The sequence below is a fragment of the Eretmochelys imbricata genome, chromosome 28 (genome assembly GCF_965152235.1).
Source record: "Eretmochelys imbricata isolate rEreImb1 chromosome 28, rEreImb1.hap1, whole genome shotgun sequence".
NCBI classification, from domain to species: Eukaryota; Metazoa; Chordata; order Testudines; family Cheloniidae; genus Eretmochelys; species Eretmochelys imbricata.
In genome coordinates, this window is record NC_135599.1 from 3,741,093 (window position 1) to 3,761,622 (window position 20,530).

A 20,530-nucleotide genomic window follows, 5' to 3' on the forward strand; every position below is an offset into this window, starting at 1 on the left:
GCAGCTGGTAACAGAGGGGCAGCAGTGAGTGCTGGAGGTATAAGCCAGGAGCACAGCCCCACAGGACTGGACACTGACTTCTCCTGACCCATGACACATCCCCCACCAGCTGCGTGCAGTGACTGCAGCTGAGCTGCCCTGCCAGGACAGCCCGTGCATCCATGGACAAACCACCTCTTCCTGCAGCCTAAAACAATGGGGTCTGGGGACCTTTCCAAGCTGCAGGTGACTGGGCTCTGGAGTTACTGGGGTCTGTTCCTGGCTCTGTCACTGACCTGCTTGTTGACCTTGGGGAAGTCACATCCCCTCTCTGTCTTCCTCCTACCTATTGTCTGCTTGGATTATGATCTCTTTGGTGCAAGGACTATCCCTCTCTGTATGTGTAGCGCCCAGGACAATGGGGGTGCTGATCTCAATCAGGTTCTCTGCCATGCGCAGCTCGATGGGGCCCTGATCTCCATTACTGTCTCTGCAACACAAAGCATAGTTTATAGCCTCACAGACTTTAAGGCCAGAAGGGACCAATCATGATCATCTAGTCTGATGTCTTGCACATCGCAAGCCACAGAACCTCACTCACCCACTCCTGTAATAGACTCCTAACCTCGGGCTGAGTTAATGAAGTCCTCAAATCATTATTTTGTAACTTGGCTTCAAGTTACAAAATAATCCACCATTTACACTAGTTTAAACCTGCAAATGACCCATGCCGTGCCCCAAGCTGCAGAGGAAGGCAAAAAAAAAGACCCCCAACCCCAGGGTCTCTGCCAATCTGAGTCTGGGCAAAATTCCTTCCCATCCCAAATATGGCAATCAGTTAGACCCTGAACATGTGGGCAAGACCCAGCAGCCAGACACCTGGGAAAGAATTCTCTGTAACTCAGTAGCCCTCCCCATCTAGTGTCCCATCACCGGCTGTTGTACATAGGCTTACAGCCATTGTAGGCTGTCCCATGGTACCAATCCCTCCAGAAAGTTATCAAGCTCAGTCTTGAAGCCAGTTAGGCTTTTTGCTCCCACTGCTTCCCTTGGGAGGCTGTTCCAAAACTTCACTCTGATGGTTAGAAACCTTCGCCTAATTTCAAGCCAAAACTTATTGATGACCAATATCCATTTTTTCTAGTGCCAAAATTGGTGCTTAACCTAAATAACTCCTCTCCTTCCCTGGTATTTATCCTTCTGATGTATTTATAGAGAGCAATCATATCTCCCCTCAGCCTTCTTTTGGTTAGGCTAAAGAAGCCAAGCTCTTTGAGACGCCTCTCATAAGGCAGATTTTTCCATTCCTCGGATCATCCTAGTAGCCCTTCTCTGCACCTGTTCCACTTTGAGTTCATTCTTCTAAAACATGGGTGAGCAGCATTGCTCACAGTATTCCAGATGAGGTCTCATTGGTGCTTTGTATTACAGTACTTATTGCAAAAATTATTGCACTATTAATTTTCATCCCATTTCTATTACTCCAGCTTTCAAGGTCATGCAGATATTCCTGTCCTCCTCCATATTGGCAGTCCCTCCCAGCTTTGTGTCACACTCCCACTTTTTGTGCCAAGGTCACTAATAAAAATGTTGAATAAGATTGGTCCCAGGACTGATCTCTGAGGAATTCCACTAGTAACCTCCCTCCAGCCTGACAACACACTGTTCAGTATGACCCCCTTTTAATCTGATGCTTTTGGTCTCTCACATCACTGGGATTCCCAGAACAAATTGTGAATTACTTAATTAAAAAGCGGCACCTTCCTGATCTCAAAACACGTAACCAATTCCTTGTCGACCTTTCAGTTCTCGTATTAATCCCCATCTTCTCTAGTTTAACGAATAGTTTCCCCTGTGGAAATTCCTGACATCCAGGTAGATGAGAGCTACTGCATTTCCTTTGTCCAAAAAATTAGTTACCTTCTCACAGAAGGAGATCGGGTTTCTCTGGGAGGAGCTACGTTTTGTAACACGATGTTTTCTTTATTTATAGTGCTGAAGGCTGGAAGGAGCTGTTCGCAATAGGCTGAGAAAGGCCATGTGGAGATGGGGGAAGGGGGTGATAGACAGTGTGGAGGTGGGGGAAGGGATGCGGTGTTGGAGGTGTATCTGGGATTTTGTATTTGGGACATTGCCAACTGTGCCCACATATCTAGTCAGGGGGCACCATCACAGGGCCTAATCACATCAGCCACACTATCAGAGGCTCCTTCACCTGCACATCCACCAATGTGATATATGCCATCATGTGCCAGCAATGCCCCTCTGCCACGTACATTGGGCAAACTGGACAGTCTCGACGTAAAAGAATAAATGGACACAAATCAGATGTCAAGGATTATAACATTCATAAACCAGTCGGAGAACACTTCAATCTCTCTGGTCACTCGATTTCTGATCTCAAAGTGACTATCCTTCAACAAAAAAACTTCGAAAACAGACTCCAAAGAGAGACTGCTGAATTGGAATTAATTTGCAAATTGGATACAATTAACTTAGGCTTGAATAGAGACCGGGAATGGTTGAGTCATTATAAAAAGTAACCTATTTCCCTTTGTTTATCCCCTTCCCCCCCCCCCCCCCCCCCCACACACACACTGTTCCTCAGATGTTCTTGTTAAACCCTGGATTTGTGCTGGAAATGGCCCACCTTGATTATCATACACATTGTAAGGAGAGCGATCACTTTAAATAAGCTATTACCAGCAGGAGAGTAGGGTGGGGGGAGAGAAAACCTTTTGTAGTGATAAACACCCATTTTTTCATGGTCTGTGTATAAAAACATCTTCTGTATTTTCCACAGTATGCATCTGATGAAGTGGGCTGTAGCTCACGAAAGCTTATGCTCAAATAAATTGGTTAGTCTCTAAGGTGCCACAAGTCCTCCTTTTCTTTTTTTGCGAATACAGACTAACACGGCTGTTACTCTGAAGTTCATTAATGAAAGCACACCAATTATTGACTGCTTTGTGTCTTAGTGGTTCTCAAACTCGTTCTGGTGACCCCTTTCACACAGCAAGCCTCAGAGGGCGACCCGCCTGCGTAAATTAAAAACACTTCTTTATATATTTGACACCATTATAAATGCTGGAAGCAAAGTGAGGTTTGGGGTGGAGGCTGACAGCTTGCAATCCCCCCCCCCCATGTAATAACTTTCCGACCCCCAGTTTGAGAATCTCTGGTGTTCATAAGCATCTGATTAAGCACCTACTTAAAACTGTACCACTGTAAATGAAAATGCATCAACAAAGCTTAGTTCCAATGTGTTTAAATGTGAATGAAAAGTTTCTAAATTAAATACATGGCAGGATGGTAAACGGGGAAATTACACAGAAGTGCCTCTACCCAGTCCTGTTGACTTCTAGTCCCAACCCCCCCATGAGTTCTGGCCTCTTGATCAACTTGGTTCCCAGTCCCACATCAGCTATGCTCACTCCCAGCCTAATCCATTTCTACTACAGTTCTTCATCCCCCTCACCCAGGCAGGGAGTGGTGCTGAGTTACTGACAGTTACTGACTTACAGCCCCTAAGGCATGTGCGTGCGCTAATCACTGTCTCACATACTGGGGCTATTTAGATTTCAGGGAACGATTTATCAGCGTTTACTGACTCTGGGAGGTGGGGGAGAGAAGAGGCTGAGAGGGAGTTTGCTCCCCACGCTCTGTAGGGCCATGTTCAACCCTGCTGGCCTCCATGTTACCTCATCCTCCACCCTCCCCCATGTGTCTCTGCTCATGCATCAGAGTGTCACCTTCTGATCATAATGCCGCTGGCCTCAGCAGAGCTCCCAGACAGGAGCTACTTCACGATGGGGTTATGGTACTGAGAGTCAAATACATCACAGGGAGGGTGTAATTATCCTCAAAGCAAGCATTACAGTGCAGGAAGTGAAAGAATTCAAGTACTTCATTACTTAAAATTATGTTTGAAAGGATTGGATTTTTATGAATAAATTGCAGTAAATGTTGATTTCACTGTACACACAGAGATGAAAGTATATTTATATAGGTAAAATACAGAAATGCCTCTGGAGAGTGTCAAGTTTGATATAAGGATATTTACACTGTATATTTTGCATGTGACATTGACAATTTGTTTTGTACAATGTTATGATTTGGCTTTTGGAATCTCAACATTTACTGTAATTAAATAATTGTCTGACCATCCCCATAACTTCCCACCGCTCTGAACAATGAAATTGTAAACATTAAAAAAAGGACTTAAAATAAATATTGATATCATCTCTTGAAACTGAAAAAAGAAATAGACAAACTGAATTTTCCCAAACCCACTTAACAGCAATCAGAATATGCTAGGGGATGGAAATTCACACCGAAGGCACCCAAGCTTAATTCTGCCCTGTAGTGACACTCAGCAATCGCCATAGGGCTACGAATAAGGCATTTTACTATATAAAGTTCCAGATTAGGTTATACCGACTTGTCCATGCTCAGCGGCTTCTGGAACTTGGTTCAAGGTATTTACATGTTTCCCTGGCCTGTTCTTAAAAGTGCTGCTATAGAAAGTGGGGAGGGGCAGAAACTCACTGCAGGATCAGTAGCAGAATCTCTTCGCTATTTACAGCTCATTGGAAGAAGTGCGGGGATTGGTGGGTGTCTGGGGATTTAATAACACGCACTCATATCCTAGTTCTTAATGAATTGTCATTTTACAATTCCCATAACCCACTAATTATCCCTGGCTGTCCCCAGCAGTCTGAGGAGGGAGTGCTAGTAAACTGCTTTGGCCGGTGTGGAACCTAAGGCACAAGGATCTTTCAGTGGCTGGCTCAGTGTCATCCACTTCACTGGATAAATCCCTGGTTGCTGGGCTCTGCAGCGGGGTGGGGAGGTGAATTCCATCCCCCATTCCTAGGCATGGACCCCCTCTACAATCCTCACCCCGATCTCGGACACTACCCCAACCTTCCCCTGTAGTGATGGACCCACTTGATGCTACCAGAGCCATCTGCCATGGGACCTAGACGGAGCAGAAGCCCAGCCCCACAACTGCTACCCCTGCTGACAGCCCTGCTGTGCTGGAGTTGCCCTGGCTTTCCAGACTGTAGAAGGATCTAGCAGTTTGAGGACCCAGCCTGTGTACCCACCACACACACACACTTCCTCACAGCACATATTCCAGGATGGGGAAGGACCATCTGGGCTGGCTGCAGTCTCCCCTTGCTGCTGTGAGAGGAGTGGGGTGGTCCCTCATACAGGACAGAAGCATACCCAGGGGCAGAAGGGAAATGTAGTTTCTTCCAGGGGCTTGAAAATGTTTGGTTTAGAGTCCTGAGCTCTGTCTTCCTGTTTTTCTCCTTCTGCCACCTTCAGATCTCTTGGAGAGACAAGGTGGGTGAGGTAATTTTTAGGACCAATTAAAAATACCTCTCTTTGATATCCTGGGACCTACATGGCTACAACAACTCTTTTCCCGTTGTACCCCCTCCCACTCTCTCCTCCCCCTCAGCTGAGACTGTCCCATGTGATTGGAAAATAAGGGTTCAGTCCTGTCACTGGATTGGGTCTTGCCAGCACTAATGGGAGTGAAAGCCTGTGTGCATTAATGCCAGCAGCAGCTCTGGGACTCAGAGACACAGGGAGAAGAGATGGGAGTGAGCAGGCTATGTTTGTGCAGGGTGTGAGTTACTCATGTGGGAATTCTGCAGCACTGTGTATGCGCAGAATTCGTGTCCAGCGCAGAATTTCTTTTTTTTTCTTTTGCATGAAGAAGATACGTTCTGCCCCGAGAAGTGCTGTAGTTCTGCCTTTAACCCACCAGAGGCCCCTGTGGCACCAGAACAGCTGGCAGCCAGCCGGGTTCATCTTGGTGGGAAATTGTTGCCCTGAGCAATACCCCAAATGGGAAGAGAGTTAGTGGGTGCAACTTGGGAGAGTCCTGAGACATGGCTCCCTCTGGGGGTGGGGAGAGGGTGGTCATTCTCTACGCGCAAGAGGGTGCGGAAGGGACACAGGAGGAGCAAGTGTCCCGCATGGAGATTGCCCAGTCCCAGCTGCTTCTACCTGCACCATACACCCAAACCTCTTCACCCTCCCAACTCTCAGCTACCAGTCTTCCCTCGCTGCTACCCCTTCCTGACTGGCAGAGAACATCTAAGCCAGGAGTGCGTCAGGGCTCAACCCTCTGGCTGAGGCCTTGGGGCACTTTCTTCGTCTCTCGGGGTACCAGATGAAATAGCAAAAGAGCCAACTGTCAGCAAACGAGGGTAAATAAAGGAACAAAAGAAAAGAAATGGAGGTGGGAACTTTGGACAGATCCCCTCAGACTATGGGCCCCTTTTACTTCTGCGGGCGCTTGGAGCCTCTCAGTCCCCTTCAGAGTTGACTGGGTCTCCAGCACAAGTTTCAGCCTGCTCCCCCTTTGAGCTCCGGGTATCTCCACCCTCCCTCTGTGAAGGCCAGAGCCCCGAATACTGCCAGCCCTCTCTTTGGGGCTGGAGATGCTTCACAGATGGTTCCCTTCCCAGGGTTGCTCCCCTCTGAGTAGAGTAGGTCTCTCCTGTTAACTCCTGCTCCAGTCCTGACATGGTTTGCAGGTGTGGAGGAGCTGGGCCAGTCTAGACTACAGTGGCAGTTTAACCCCTTCTGTGCCAGCGTGGGTTTTATATAGCCCTTCAGAGGCACCCTGGCCCAGGGAATGGCCCCCTATCAGCCTCATGCCTGATGTGGTGGGGTGACCCACTGGCAGCATTGCCTTTGAGGGTGCTTCTCCCACTCCCTCCCCTCCCCCTTTACTGCCACCACAATGCCTGTCACCTTCATTTCCTGAAGGGTGACCCCCAGAAGGTGTGTGTTGTTATCCCTTTCCCTACCCCCCCAGGATCCATTGTGCACCCTCTGTCACTCACCTGTGTCTCAGGAGACAAGGTGGGTCATGGGGCACGGGTGATGCTATGCTGGAGATCCTCATCACTGAGGGAGTGTCAGCCTTGACCCTCCCTGAAGGTTACTGGGATGCTGATGTGCACTGGAGGAGAACTGGAGCTTGGATGAGCCCACAGACCAGGGGTGGCCAACCTGGGGCTCCAGAGCCCCATGCGGCTCTTCAGAAGTTAATATGCGGCTCCCTGTATAGGCATCAACTCTGGGGCTGGAGCTACAGATGCCAACTTTCCAGTGTGCCGGGGGGAGCTCGCTGCTCAACCCCTGGCTCTGCCACGGGCCCTGCCCGCACTCTAGCCCTTCCTGCCCGCTCCCTGGAGCCTGCCATGTCCTTGCTCCTCCCCCTTCCCCCAGAGCCTCCTATGTGCCACGACACAGCTGATGGGGAGGGAAGAGTGGCTGGTGGGTGGGAGGCGTTGGGAGCAGGTGGGGAGCTAATGATGTATTCCTGTGGCTCTTTGGCAATGTACATTGGTAAATTCTGGCTCCTTCTCAGGCTCAGGTTGGTCCCCCCTGCCATAGACCATTTGGCCCACACTGTGTCACCGTAAAGCCTGCTCTACATTCCTGCAAATTGCTGCTGGTGGCTTTGCACCCATAAGTCTCTGTAACGCTGTCTTCAGTGACTTGAGAGCATGAGCACCAGCCTCAGGCAGACTGGTAAGAAGCAGGGCACAAACTCCAGATTGGTTGTGAGGTCGATATGTAGATTTCACCAACCAAGTATCCAGTGTAAACGCATCATACACTGTAACAGCATGAACATGGAATCACAGACAGCCCCCTTGGGTCATCCCCTAGATCTCACCATGCAGGTGAGCTCACCTTTGTGACAGATGGTCCCTTCCACCAGGAGTTCTCAACCTTTTTCTTTCTGAGCCCCCCCCCCCAACATGCTATAAAAACTCCACAATAACTGGTTTTCTGCATATAAAAGCCAGGGCTGGCGTTAGGGGATAGCAAGCAAGGCAACTGCCTGGGGCCCCCACAAAGCTACATTGCTGAGGCTTTGGCTTCAGCCCCGGGGGGTGGGGCTCAGGGCCCTGGACTTCAGCCCCACGCGCTGGGACTTCAGCTTTCTGCCCTTGGCCGCAGTGAATCTAATGGCAGGTTTCAGAGCCGTGTTAGTCTGTATTCGCAAAAAGAAAAGGAGTACTTGTGGCACCTTAGAGACTAACCAATTTATTTGAGCATAAGCTTTCGTGAGCTACAGCTCACTTCATAATGCTGGCCTTGCTTGGCCGCCCCCTGAAAGCTGCTAGCGGCCCCCAGGGAACCGCAGACTGCTGGTTGAGAACCACTGCCTTTCACCACGAATCACAGCAATGTTCAGGTTATTGCCAGTCCCAAAGGACCAGTCACTTACTTAGGTCAATTGAATCTTCGATCTCACAAGAAAGACAACACTTGTAGCCAGTCCTGTAATAACCTGTATTAAGATTATCAAAAAGAAAACAAAAGTTGTTTACAAAGTTAAAGCAGGTCATCATATAGATGCAGACAAGTTACAGTCTTAAATTTCAAAAGATAATAGAAGCTTCTATAATAAGCAAGCTCTACATACCCTTTAGGACTAACCCAGGCTAAGCAGCTGGAGATTTCTTGCTTATGCCTAGAAACTTTGCCCCCCAGAGTCCAAGCAGCATTCAGATAATCCGTTCCTTCTGTATGGGGTTTTTTAATCCCCTTCCTGCCATATGCTCTGAGCTGCAAACTCAGCTAATGGGAAGTCAAGAGCACAACAACAGTCTTTTGCCTTCTTTAACATCCCATAATAGTCTATCTAGCGTTGATGGACCTTTCCTGCCTGGCAGGGTGTCATGCATTCCATTGACAATCAGCACTTCACACAGGTAAAGTCTCTCTCCTGTCTGGTGATTTACAGAGCCACAGAGGCTCACGATGCAACTAGTCAGATGTTAACCTAGGCAGCAACTCACAAGCATTCAATAACGTCTAAACACATTCTTATCATTCTAATACCTGTTTTAACAGTACTAATACAGGTGAGGCAGACTGATTCCAGCTCTGCGTTTGTCCATGTTCAATTAAGACATGGGGGCTTTTGCAAGAGCTAACACCCCATCTGCCAGTGCCACAGGCAGGATGGGCAAGGATGGTGTCCCTAGCCCCCTGTTTGCTAGAAGCACCTGGCATTGGCCACTGAGCTAGATGGACCATTGTTCTGACGCAGTGGGCCGTTCTTATGTTCACAGTCTCTATCAGGAGTATCTACTCATTTGGTATCACTGGGCAGCCACAGAAAGAAACAAGGTGTGCTGAGGCAAGAAGGCCCAGTCTCAGAGCCCCCAGGGTCACGCTTGTCATAAGCTAAAACCAGCCCTTGAAAGGGGGCACTCCCAGGAGAGATTGTATAAAGGCTGGAGCATCAAACAACTTTTTAAACCTGAGACAGCTGCCTTGGGGACATTGTCCTTGGGGACAATGACAGGGAGAATCCCACATAGTGACCTCTTTGATTCTGCTCTTCTCTGACCTTTTGTTTATAGAATCATAGAACTGGAAGGGACCTTGAGAGGTCATCTTGTCCAGTCCCCTGCACTCAAGGCAGGACTAAGTATTATCCAGACCATCCCTGACAGGTGTTTGTTCAGCCTGTTCTTAAAAATCCCCAATGATGGAGATTCCACAACCTCCCTAGGCACTTTATTCCAGTGCTAGGTAGGAAGGTTTTCCTAATCTCCAACCTAAAGCACCCTTGCTGCAATTTAAGCCCATTGCTGCTTATCCTATCCTCAGAATGTAAGAAGAACAATTTTTCTCCCTCCTCTTTGTAACAAACTTTTATGTACTGGAAAACTGTGATCATGTCCCCTCTCAGTCTTCTCTTCTCCAGACTAAACAAACCCAACTTTTTCAATCTTCCCTCATAGGTCATGTTTTCAAGGCCTTTAATCATTTCTGTTGCTCTTCTTTGGACTTTCTCCACATCTTTCCTGAATTGTGGCGCCCAGATCTGGACACAATACTCCAGTTGAGACCTAATCAGCACAGAGTAGAGCAGAAGAATTACTTCTCGTGTCTTGCTTATAATACTCCTGCTAATACATCCCAGAATTATGTTTGCTTTTTTTGCAACAGTGTTACACTGTTGACTCATATTTACCTTGTAATCCACTATGACCCCCCTGATCCCTTTCCGGAGTACTCCTTCCTAGGCACTCATTTCCCATTTTGTATGTGTGCAACTCATTGTTCCTTCCCAGGTGGATTACTTTATATTTGTCCTTATTGAATTTCATCCTGTTTACTTCAGACCATTTCTCCAGCTTGTCCAAATCATTTTGAATTTTAATCGTACCCTCCAAATCTCTTGCAATCCTCCCATCTTGGTATCATCTGCAAACTTGATAAGTGTAACAGAGACTCTGTTACTGGAAGGGTTTCACCATGTCTTAGAAGGTTCCACCCTGGTGGGAGGGGGCTAGGCCTGTACTGGAATAAGGTCACTCTGTGCTTCACAGTGTGGCGGAACCTAGGATGTCCATTAGCAGGGAAAAATCCTGGGGGGGAATTGGCTTGTGGAACAGACAAAAGCCCCGTCTGAATTCTCTCACATTGCCCTTCTCTCCCCGGCAGGCTACAGAATAACATCCACATTTTGCTCCAGATCATCCTGTCCTCCCAGGGGGAAGGAAATGGCTGCAATGGAGCTGACTCAGGTAAGGGATTATCAGGGAGGTGGTGATGGGCTCTGCTTGGAAGGAGAGGAGCAGTAAATGCATAGGAGGGTGGGAGCTGCTAGAGGTGGTGGTAGGCAGGAAATATCTAGGGTGGAGAAAGGGAGGGGACAGGATGTGACAAACCTGCTGAGGCTTGTGTAATCTAGGGTGTGATGGGTTGTCACCCCTGGGGTGCAGTCTGGGGGGGCGGTCCTGGGAACCGGTGTGCCCTCTAACCCTCAAGCTGGGCTGGCCCTTGTCACACTGCTTTGCTGGAGATTCAGCCAGCCTCTCCAGGCCCTGTTATCACCCAACATGACAGCAGGTGGTGCCATACACCCAACTAAGTTACCTGAGTGCTTTACCTAAGCCACTCAAGGACAGATAGAGGACAGCAACCAATTTCCCAGCTCCCCATCCTTGCACATCTGCTGTAGTATAAATCCAGAATTATATCATCTCATAGTACACAGGGATCTGTATAATGTAAGTTCATAAATATAGTTCGCCTTCCCCTTAATATGGGAAAGATACGCACAACAAACTTGTGTTAACCAAGCTGAGAATTTCCCCAGACACTTCACTGAAAATACACTGTTTAAGATAAAGCATAAAACAAGTTTATTAACTACAGAAAGATAGATTTTAAGTGATTATAAGTGGTAGCAAACAGATCAAAGCAGATTACTTAGCAAATAACCAAAAACTCAAACTAAGCCTAACATACTAAATGGACAGAATTTCAATTAGCAATTTCTCACGCTAACTGATGATACAAGCAGTCCACCAAGTTTCCATACACAAGCTAGAAATCCCTTTGCCCTGGCACCAGCACTTCCCCCAGTTCAGTCTTTGTTCCTCAGGTGTTTCCAGGATTTCTCTTGTGTGGGGAATGGGGCCAAGAGATGATGTCACACCCCACCTTTTGTGGCTTTTCCATATGGTGGGACCCCTTTGTTCCAAACTCAGTTCCCAGTCCAGTTTGTGGAAAAATACAGGTATCAAAATGGAGTTCAGTGTCATGTGGTCTGGTCACATGCCCTAGCATTCCCTGATGAGTCATAGTAGCCATGACACATAGGCTGGCTGAAACATTCACAGGAAGGCTAAGCTCTTCCATGGTCCATTGTCTTTGTTGATGAGCCATCAGCACTGTCTGGCTTCTTCACTGTTGTACCTGAAAGGCTAGTTGTGGGTAAAAAGAAAAGGAGGACTTGTGGCACCTTAGAGACTAACAGATTTATTTGAGCATAAGCTTTTGTGAGCTACAGCTCACTTCATCGGATGCATTCAGTGGAGCTTATGCTCAAATAAATTGGTTAGTCTCTAAGGTGCCACAAGTACTCTTTTTCTTTTTGCGAATACAGACTAACACGGCTGCTACTCTGAAACCTGCAGTTGTGGGTGTTACCGAGAGTAAGCACATTTGAAATACAGATACATAGTCAATTTCCATAACTTCAGATACAGACATGATCCATGCACACAAATAGGATAATCGTATTCAGCAAATCATAACTTTTCCAATGATACTGCACATGACGCATCTTGCAGAAAATGCATTATAATTATGTCCTAATCATATTATAATCATACCACTATGCTGAATATGAAGTGTAGTGTCAGGTAGGGCCTAATTTCAAGGCACAGGAGTTGGGAATGGAACTTCCCCTCTTTGTGGAACAGGAAATAACCCTCCAGCCAAGGCTGGGAAAACTTCCCAGATTCCCTGTGCTGGAGCCTGAATCTACTGACACTTCATTAGTCACCACCACCCCCAATCTTTGTGGCAACTGTAAACTTTTCAGTGACGATTTTATCTTCTCTTCTAGGACATTGATAAGAATGTTAAATAGCACAAGACCGAATCCTTGCTGGAACCTGCTAGAAATAAATCCACTCGACCATGGTTCCTCATTTACAATCACAGTTTTTAATCTATTTAATGTATGCCGTGTTTATTTTGTATTATTCTAGTTTTTTAGTCAAAATATTGTGCTGAACCAAGTCATACGTCTTACAGAAGTCTAGGTATATTACATCAATAATTTAGTTCCAACCAAACTTTTGATCTCATCCAGTAAGGATATCCAGTTAGTTTGATAGGATCTGTTTTCTCTAAACCATTGTTAACGGGTACTAATTATACTACCCTCCTTTAATTCTTTATTAATGAAATCCAGTATCGGTTGCTCCATTATCTTGGTCAGTATTGATGTTAGACTGACACTCTTGTAATTAGCTGGGTCATCTCTTTTACACTTTTAAAATATTGGTACAGCATTAGCTTTATTCCAGTCTTCTGGAATTTCCCCAGTGTACCAAGTCCTAATTAAAATCAACACCACGCTCCTCCACCAGGTCCTTTAAAACTCCTGGATAGAAGTTATCTGGACTTGCTGATTTAAACATGTCTAATTTTAATAGCTGCTGTTTAACGTCCTCGTGAGTTGTTGTTGGAATGGAAAGAGTGTCATCGTCAACATCTTATGATATGAGTACATCATCTATTTGTCCCCAAATCCAGGAGATAAATATTTATTGAACACTTTTACCTCTTCTGCATTATTTTTGATAATTCTGCCATTTCCTTCTAGTAATTTACCACTACCATTGTTAGGATTCATTTTGTGCTTTATATACTTCCTTCTTATTTTCCTTGATTGGTCATTGATTTCTGATAGCATCCCTTACCAATTTTCTACAATTCTGACCTTCTCACTTATATTATTTCCTATTGACTTCCCCTTCCTTCCATATATTTTATTTGGAGAGTGTTGTGATACCTACCAGGGAGCCACCAGCAGGGTCCAGAGACAGCCCCATCTCCTATATCAAGCTCTGGCTTGTAGGTATGTGATACGTGTGAAGACCCTGCCTCCATCTGTCATCTGGGAGACACAACGTTTCTCTCTTTCTACCTTCTGATGCCTTCTGGCTGCTCTAAGCAAGGTGTGGGTGGGACTCTGTTAACATGTACCTCCCAGAGCTTCCATTTACCTGGCGCTGCTGTTCCGTGAATAGTGGGGCTGTGAGTGGGGCAGCAGGTACTGAGTGTTGGACTCTTGCTCTTTCAGGGGCCAGTGACTTTCGAGGAAGTGGCTGTGTATTTCACCAAGGGGGAATGGGCTCTGCTGGACCCCACTCAGAGAGCCCTCTACAGAGATGTCATGCGGGAGAACTACGAGACGGTGGTCTTGCTGAGTAAGGAGTCTGGTCCACTTGATTATTAGAAGCTGTGGGGTGTATAAAGAACCTGAGTAGTAATTACTTTATACTTTTATTCTTCATACAAATTTTGACAAGTTTCCTTGCCCCCCCCCCCTTTTTTTTTGCCTTATCTCCCACCCAGTAGAATAATTTTTGGACATGTGCCCTTTTGGTGCCATCAGTCATTTTGAAATTGCATTTAATGTATCCATATTGGATACATTAATAACTATATTAATAACTAGAGCTTTCATGCCTTTTCCTCATTTTAAGAGGAAGATATGCCACCTGTAGAATTCTAAATTCAGTAAATAGGTGTATGACTCATGCATGGCTTGTGTGACAGCCATTCAGGACCCCATGGGTGAAGGGAAAACAGAGCTGTAGGAGGGGAGGAGAAACAGGGAGTAGAGAATTCTGGAGTGCCAGGACATGGGGAGGGTGTGTGCAGGATAAGACTTAAGAAGCAGCAGGGAGGGATGATTTAGTGAGAGTTGAGGCGGGAACACAAGAAGGTCCCAGGTGCAGGGAGATGGTGACGGCTGAGAGTAATGGAAAGAAGGGGAGTGGAGTGTGGAAGAAGGGCACTCAGGAAATGGGCTGGGTGGGTCAGTGGGAAGGAGAGGTTTGGGGATCTAGAGCTGTGGGGGATCCCAGACCTTTAACCCCGAATCCCTACCCAGGCCTTGTTACTTTAGAGGCTGCACTCCATTTTTATTTCTGTTCAGTTTCACTTCATTATAATTTTTTTCTCAAATATTATTATTTTAACTCTTGACCTCCCTCTCCCACTCATTAACCCATTCCCACATATAACCTCCCCATCTCTATGCACAGTGACCCTGGCCTCCGATTCTGAGTCCTTGCTGCATTCCTCCCTTCCATAGCAGGGTGACTACCCAGGCACAAATGGGCACTTTGTTGATGATGTCTCAGGGTGCTAGTGTAGCCTGAACAATTTTTACACCTATAAGATTACGTATTTGGGGTACAACTCGCCCCTGTACCTGGCTACTCAAAGTTAATTGAGAAGATGAAATTTGGTGAAAGACCCAGAACTCGATTTAATACAGACAGTTATAATTGAAATCATAGGCAAGGATCAATGCACCTAACGATTAGACTAAGATAAGTACAGTAAAGAGGGTTATGGGCACCATTGGAAACAAAGATTGATGGGCAAAGGAGCCCATGAGAAGGGAGGTCCTGATTCAGTTTACACTGTCTTGGGGACTGGACATGCCTCCAGCTTTCATCCAGAACACACCACACGATCCATTGTCTACAGCCAAGCTCTTCGATACAACTGCATTTGCTCCAACCCCTTAGACAGAGACAAACACCTACAAGATCTCTATCAAGCATTCTTACAACTACAGTACCCACCTGCTGAAGTGAAGAAACAGATTGACAGAACCAGAAGAGTACCCACAAGTTACCTACTACAGGACAGGCCAAACAAAGAAAATAACTGAATGCCACTAGCCATCACCTTCAGCCCCCAACTAAAACCTCTCCAGCACATCATCAAGGATCTACAACCTATCCTGAAGGACGACCCATCACTCTCACAGATCTTGGGAGATAGGCCAGTCCTTGCTTACAGACAGCCCCCCAACCTGAAGCAAATACTCACCAGCAACCACACACCACACAACAGAACCACTAACCCAGGAACCTATCCTTCAAACAAAGCCCGTTGCCAACTGTGTCCACATTTCTATTCAGGGGACACCATCATAGTGCCTAATCACATCAGCCACACTATCAGAGCCTCGTTCACCTGCACATCTACCAATCTGATGTATGCCATCATGTGCCAGCAATGCCCCTCTGCCATGTACATTGGTCAAACTGGACAGTCTCTATGTAAAAGAATAAATGGACACAAATCAGACATCAAGAATTAGAACATTCAAAAACCAGTCGGAGAACACTTCAGTCTCTTCGATTACAGACCTAAAAGTGGCAATTCTTTATCAAAAAAACTTCAAAAACAGACTCCAACGAGAGACTGCTGAATTAGAATTAATTTGCAAACTGGATACAATTAACTTAGGCTTGAATAGAGACTGGGAGTGGATGTATCATTATACAAAGTAAAACTATTTCCCCATGTTTATTCCCCTCACCCCCGACACTGTTCCTCAGATGTTCTTGTCAATTGCTGGAAATGACCCACCTTGATTATCACTACAAAAGGTTTTTTACCCTCAGCCCCGCCGCTCTTCTGCTGGTAATAGCTCACCTTAAGTGATCACTCTCGTTACAGTGTGGATGGTAACACCCAATGTTTCATGTTCTCTGTGTATATAAATCTCCCCACTGTATTTTCCACTGAATGCATCCGATGAAGTGAGCTGTAGCTCATGAAAGCTTATGCTCAAATAAATTTGTTAGTCTCTAAGGTGCCACAAGTCCTCCTTTTCTTTTAATGAAAAAATGGTAACTAGGAGAGGTATTTTATCTGCTTCCTTATGGTAATAGTACAACTATATACCGTATCTGCTCCTTTACTCTGATTATAGTAATGTCAATAGCTGCCCCATCCCATATGTGGCCTCTGGGAAGTCCGTAATTAAGCATCAAGCATTATTACTCATGATTTACATCACTTATTTATTAATAATTCCAATATATGAATGCAGTCCAACTGCTGAGATACTGCATAGCAACCTAATTGCTAAAGCCTGCCCCAAACTTCCTTCTTTCAGAATCCTGTGGCTTATTGCACCTGTTTGTAGTTACTCATTAGTCTCTCAAAATGAGGGTGCAAAATATCTGGCCTTAGGCCTATTCAGGTAAATCCCATACTTTAATATAACTACTCCCACAAAGCCTCAACCTAATATAACAGGCCCTTAACTGTAGTAAGCTTAATAACCCATTTATTTATGTTCGCCTCCTTGCCCCTCCATGTATGTTCCAAGCTAATAAGCAATACTCTGATAATGACATTTTACCACTAGCGAGTAAAAAATTACCCACAAGACCTGAGACTGGGTCATAGAGCATAAAATCAGGTCGGGATCAACAGGAGTGAGAGTTTGGGGTAGCCTTGTCCTCCTCTCCCCATCTGCAGCAGCCACCAGCTGTCTTCCCTCCAGGCTCTGTGGATCTCTGAGCCTGACCCTCCTGAAGTTGTGTGGCCCAGTTCTTGTTTCTTATATTCTCCTTTTCCAGAAGAATTAGAGGCTGTTGCTCCTGAATTTTAGTGTTTAATTCCCCAGCCTTTTCCACATTACACATCTCCCTCCCATTAAACTGAGTCACTAGATTTCCTCATTCCCCAAAATGTGCTTTTGCAATGTCACAGTTCTGGGGTTGCTCACCCTTTGTCCTGCCTCCATGCTCTGCTCAAGGAATGCCCTCTCCAGTATCAGGCCTCTAGCCAGCCCCTCTCTATGGCTAGGGACCCACATGCCTCTCCTTTTTGACCAGGGTTTGAGGATTGCAGCTTGTCCTCCACTGTGTTCACTGGACTAATGTCCAGTTCCTGTGCTTTGCTTTCTCTCCAAGGGCGGTGAGCAGTGTGTGTGTGTGTGTGATAGAGGTGGGAATTTTGGTAATACTTCTATGATGCGAATACACACCTCAGTTTCCCCCTGTGTTTGGGATTGCTATGATTACAAAGAGCAGGAGATGTGAGGTGTTTTGTCACGTAGCTGTCATGGGGTGATCTGAATGGGTCATTAAGGACTGCCTGGGCCCAAACTACATCAATGGAGTACCCAACAGAGACAAGGGAATAGTTATCACCTGGCCATGGGAGGATCTCCGCTTGGCTGAGTGAAGCATACATGGACTCATTGTGTTTTTGGGAGCAGGAAGAAATGGGCTCGCAGACGCAGGGAGGTCTACTGGAGTGAAGACAAACGGACAGGCACAGTGAAAGGAAACCAAATTGTTTTTAACAGCAGCACGGCTCAAGGGCATTGTCCAGTATGGGCTATATTGTCTTCTTTGCTTCTCTGTCCCCATCTAAGGACTTTCCAATGCTGTGTTTCGCTTGATTAATAAACCCTGCTATGTTTTAAAAGTCTGCCCAGTGTCACAGCAAAAACTTGCCGAGGTGCATTGAAGCATGAATGAGGAACGGACTCTGAAGAGGAGTGTCGTTCAGCTGGGCCTGCTGGCAGAGTTCACGGGTTGAAATAGGAGTCTTGAAGCCAGAGGCTCAGTCTCAGGTGTTGAAGCTCCACGGCCCATCCTTGTGGAAGAGTGGGACCCCTTGGGGCACCTCCCAAGGACTGTTTAAAAGCCAGGGCATTGCACAGATCCTATGGATCCATGACAGTGGGCCAGAGGTTAAGCCTTATGGGGAAAAGATATAAAACAAGGAAAGGATCTAAATGCGTATTTACCATCACCCCCTCATCAGTCCTCATGGGAATCCCTGATTTGTTCCAAAGTGTTTTAAAACCTTCCTTCAAGGCTTACCTCTTGGTTATCAGGTCATGTCAGTTTTGTGAGAGGGCTTTCCCCTCACCCTTCCACTTTCTTGTTTCTTGTCATGCAGACAGCAAGCAGCAAAAGACCAGAAGTCCTAAGTGCAGATAATGCAATGTTTATTGGGGTTCATTTCTACGCAAGCATAGTCCGAAGCCCTTCACACCAGTCAGATTTATCTCTATATGCCAATACAGTCTGTTTCCCAGTGTTTACCCCGTGTCCCTCTTCCCAACTCTGACAGAGCCTTGTCTGTGTCCCTGTTTCCATTCCCCCCCTTAACAAACATGATTCCAATTTCCCTTCCCCGTCCTGTTTATCACCAGTTTATATAGTAATATTTTCAGCTTTACCTTAACCAATCATTTTACTGAAATTTAACTAACCAATCCTAACATATTGTAACATAATTCTCTATCCAATTATATCCCACTACCCTAATTAACTGACACCTAGCAAAATTAATTATACAACACAGAGAAACAATTAGAGAACCAGATTGATTAACAACAGAAAAGTGGGGGACATAAAGACATAAAGATAAAGCAATACAGAAATGAGGGTTTCACAATGATAACGATTGAGAAGTGATTTCTTGCCAGACAGGATGCTATCAAACTAAGTTTTCTTTAACCATCTTAAGATCTGTTTCTTTATCTGATGGTGATGGGCACTATCAGGACAGGATCATCTTCCTAATAACCCAATACCACCTTATTTCAATGTGACTGGTTTGGGATTTGACAATGTGACCGTACGCTTCTCAGCTTATGGCTGCCCCTGCAGCTTAGCCAAAGGCCTTAGCCTAAGAACAAAGCCTCAAACTATTGTTGCCGGCACAGAGTGCCTGAGGCAAGCAACAGCAAGGTTCATTGCCCGATGTGTGTTACCCAATAATCACAACGGGGTGGAGAAGCAGAAAAGTTTATTTGAAGCTTCAATATGGTACAAGGAGCTATCCACCTCAAATCCTGTACCCAGAGCAGGAAGTTACACAGACTTTTATACATCCTTTCTTCAGCATACTTATCCAATAGCAAGCTGCCCTAAGTATCCGTATAGCCAGCCAATCCAGATACCAGCTAGTTTCCTTTTTTTGTGTACCATTTGTTAAACCATATATAAAGCTGCTTTGTTTAGCATTGTTCTGCCATATTTGCCTTGTCTGGCCTTGTTTAATTTCAGACAGTCTGACTTTTCAACATATTGTTGCGAAATCCCCAGCATGACTGTTGCGAGTGCCTCCGGGCGGGGGCAAGGACACTTAGGCCTAGTGCGAGGGGACTTCATTGACACTCGTGGTCTTCCATTCCCTCGAGTTACCTAGTGGCCATCCCCAGTGTCCCCAACAACTTCCTTCTTTGAGAACACTCAACAGCCTTAGCTCTGAGTTTTTTTACTTGGGCTACTTATTTTTTTACAATAGGACTTTGCATAAGCACTTTGTGATAGCCCTGAAGAGAATGACTTATTAACTTTTGCAAAAGGGTCTTGACACATGATACTGCACAGCATAATACCATTAATACAAGCAATACAGGAAAGAGAAGTTTTAATAACAGGCTAAATAAACCACCAAGCCAAGACGACAAACCCCAGCCTGAAAACAAGGTTTGCAACCAATTGCTCTCAGGGGCAGTATAGGCAACCTGTGCTCCGGCTCAGGCATGGGCCTCAGCCTGTACCACCTTCTCATAGATCTCATAACTGCTATCATTTACATATATACAACATCGGGGCCCGACAAGGGCACAAACCCCCCTTGGGATGCCAAGAGATAGTCCAAACCCAGCCTGTTTTGGAGGGAAAACGTCCTGAGCTTCTGTACCTCTTTATTTAATGTTTTTACTGCCGACCCTAAATTACTAACCGAGTCCTCTAACTCTAAGGCAACTTTCTCAAGTACCATTTGCAGCCTTACAGTATAGCGACCTATGCATGCCAGGGCTGGCCCGGTAAACAGTGGCGCTATTCCCAGTACAGAGCACCCTACAAGCTTCTCGGTTGTGAAGGGATTCTTTATATTGCCCTCCAATGCTGCAGTTATTTGCCACAGGGTCTTTTTCCATGACTTAACAGAGGTATTTCGGGCATTTCTGATTTTTCCTTTGGGCAGTGTGGTAGTTATTGACAGATGAGGAACTCCATGAGCTATATAACAGTTACCTGTCCAGTTGGCTGGCAGCACCTTGTAAGCCTTTCGGCCACATACAAAATAGTGACCCTGTAGGGCCCAATAAGGACTGTTTTTAAAGGGGATTCCTGGGGTATTTAAGCTGCTTTTTTTAAACAGTTCATATGCCCCT

General features: G+C 45.9%; 1 protein-coding gene across 4 annotated transcripts in view; it reads left to right on the forward strand.

The window, feature by feature from the left end:
* The window catches only part of LOC144258286 (uncharacterized), a 35,013-nt gene that overhangs the window by 4,913 nt on the left and 9,570 nt on the right, over positions 1-20,530 (forward strand). For 3 of the 4 annotated variants that reach the window (XM_077806742.1, XM_077806744.1, XM_077806743.1), the window contains exons 2-3: positions 10,483-10,565; positions 13,643-13,769. In XM_077806742.1, coding sequence (XP_077662868.1) covers positions 10,542-10,565; positions 13,643-13,769 — 151 coding nt within the window. In that variant the 5' untranslated portion in view covers positions 10,483-10,541. The remainder of the gene's footprint in view (positions 1-10,482; positions 10,566-13,642; positions 13,770-20,530) is intronic. The other variant, XM_077806745.1, reaches the window with a different exon arrangement.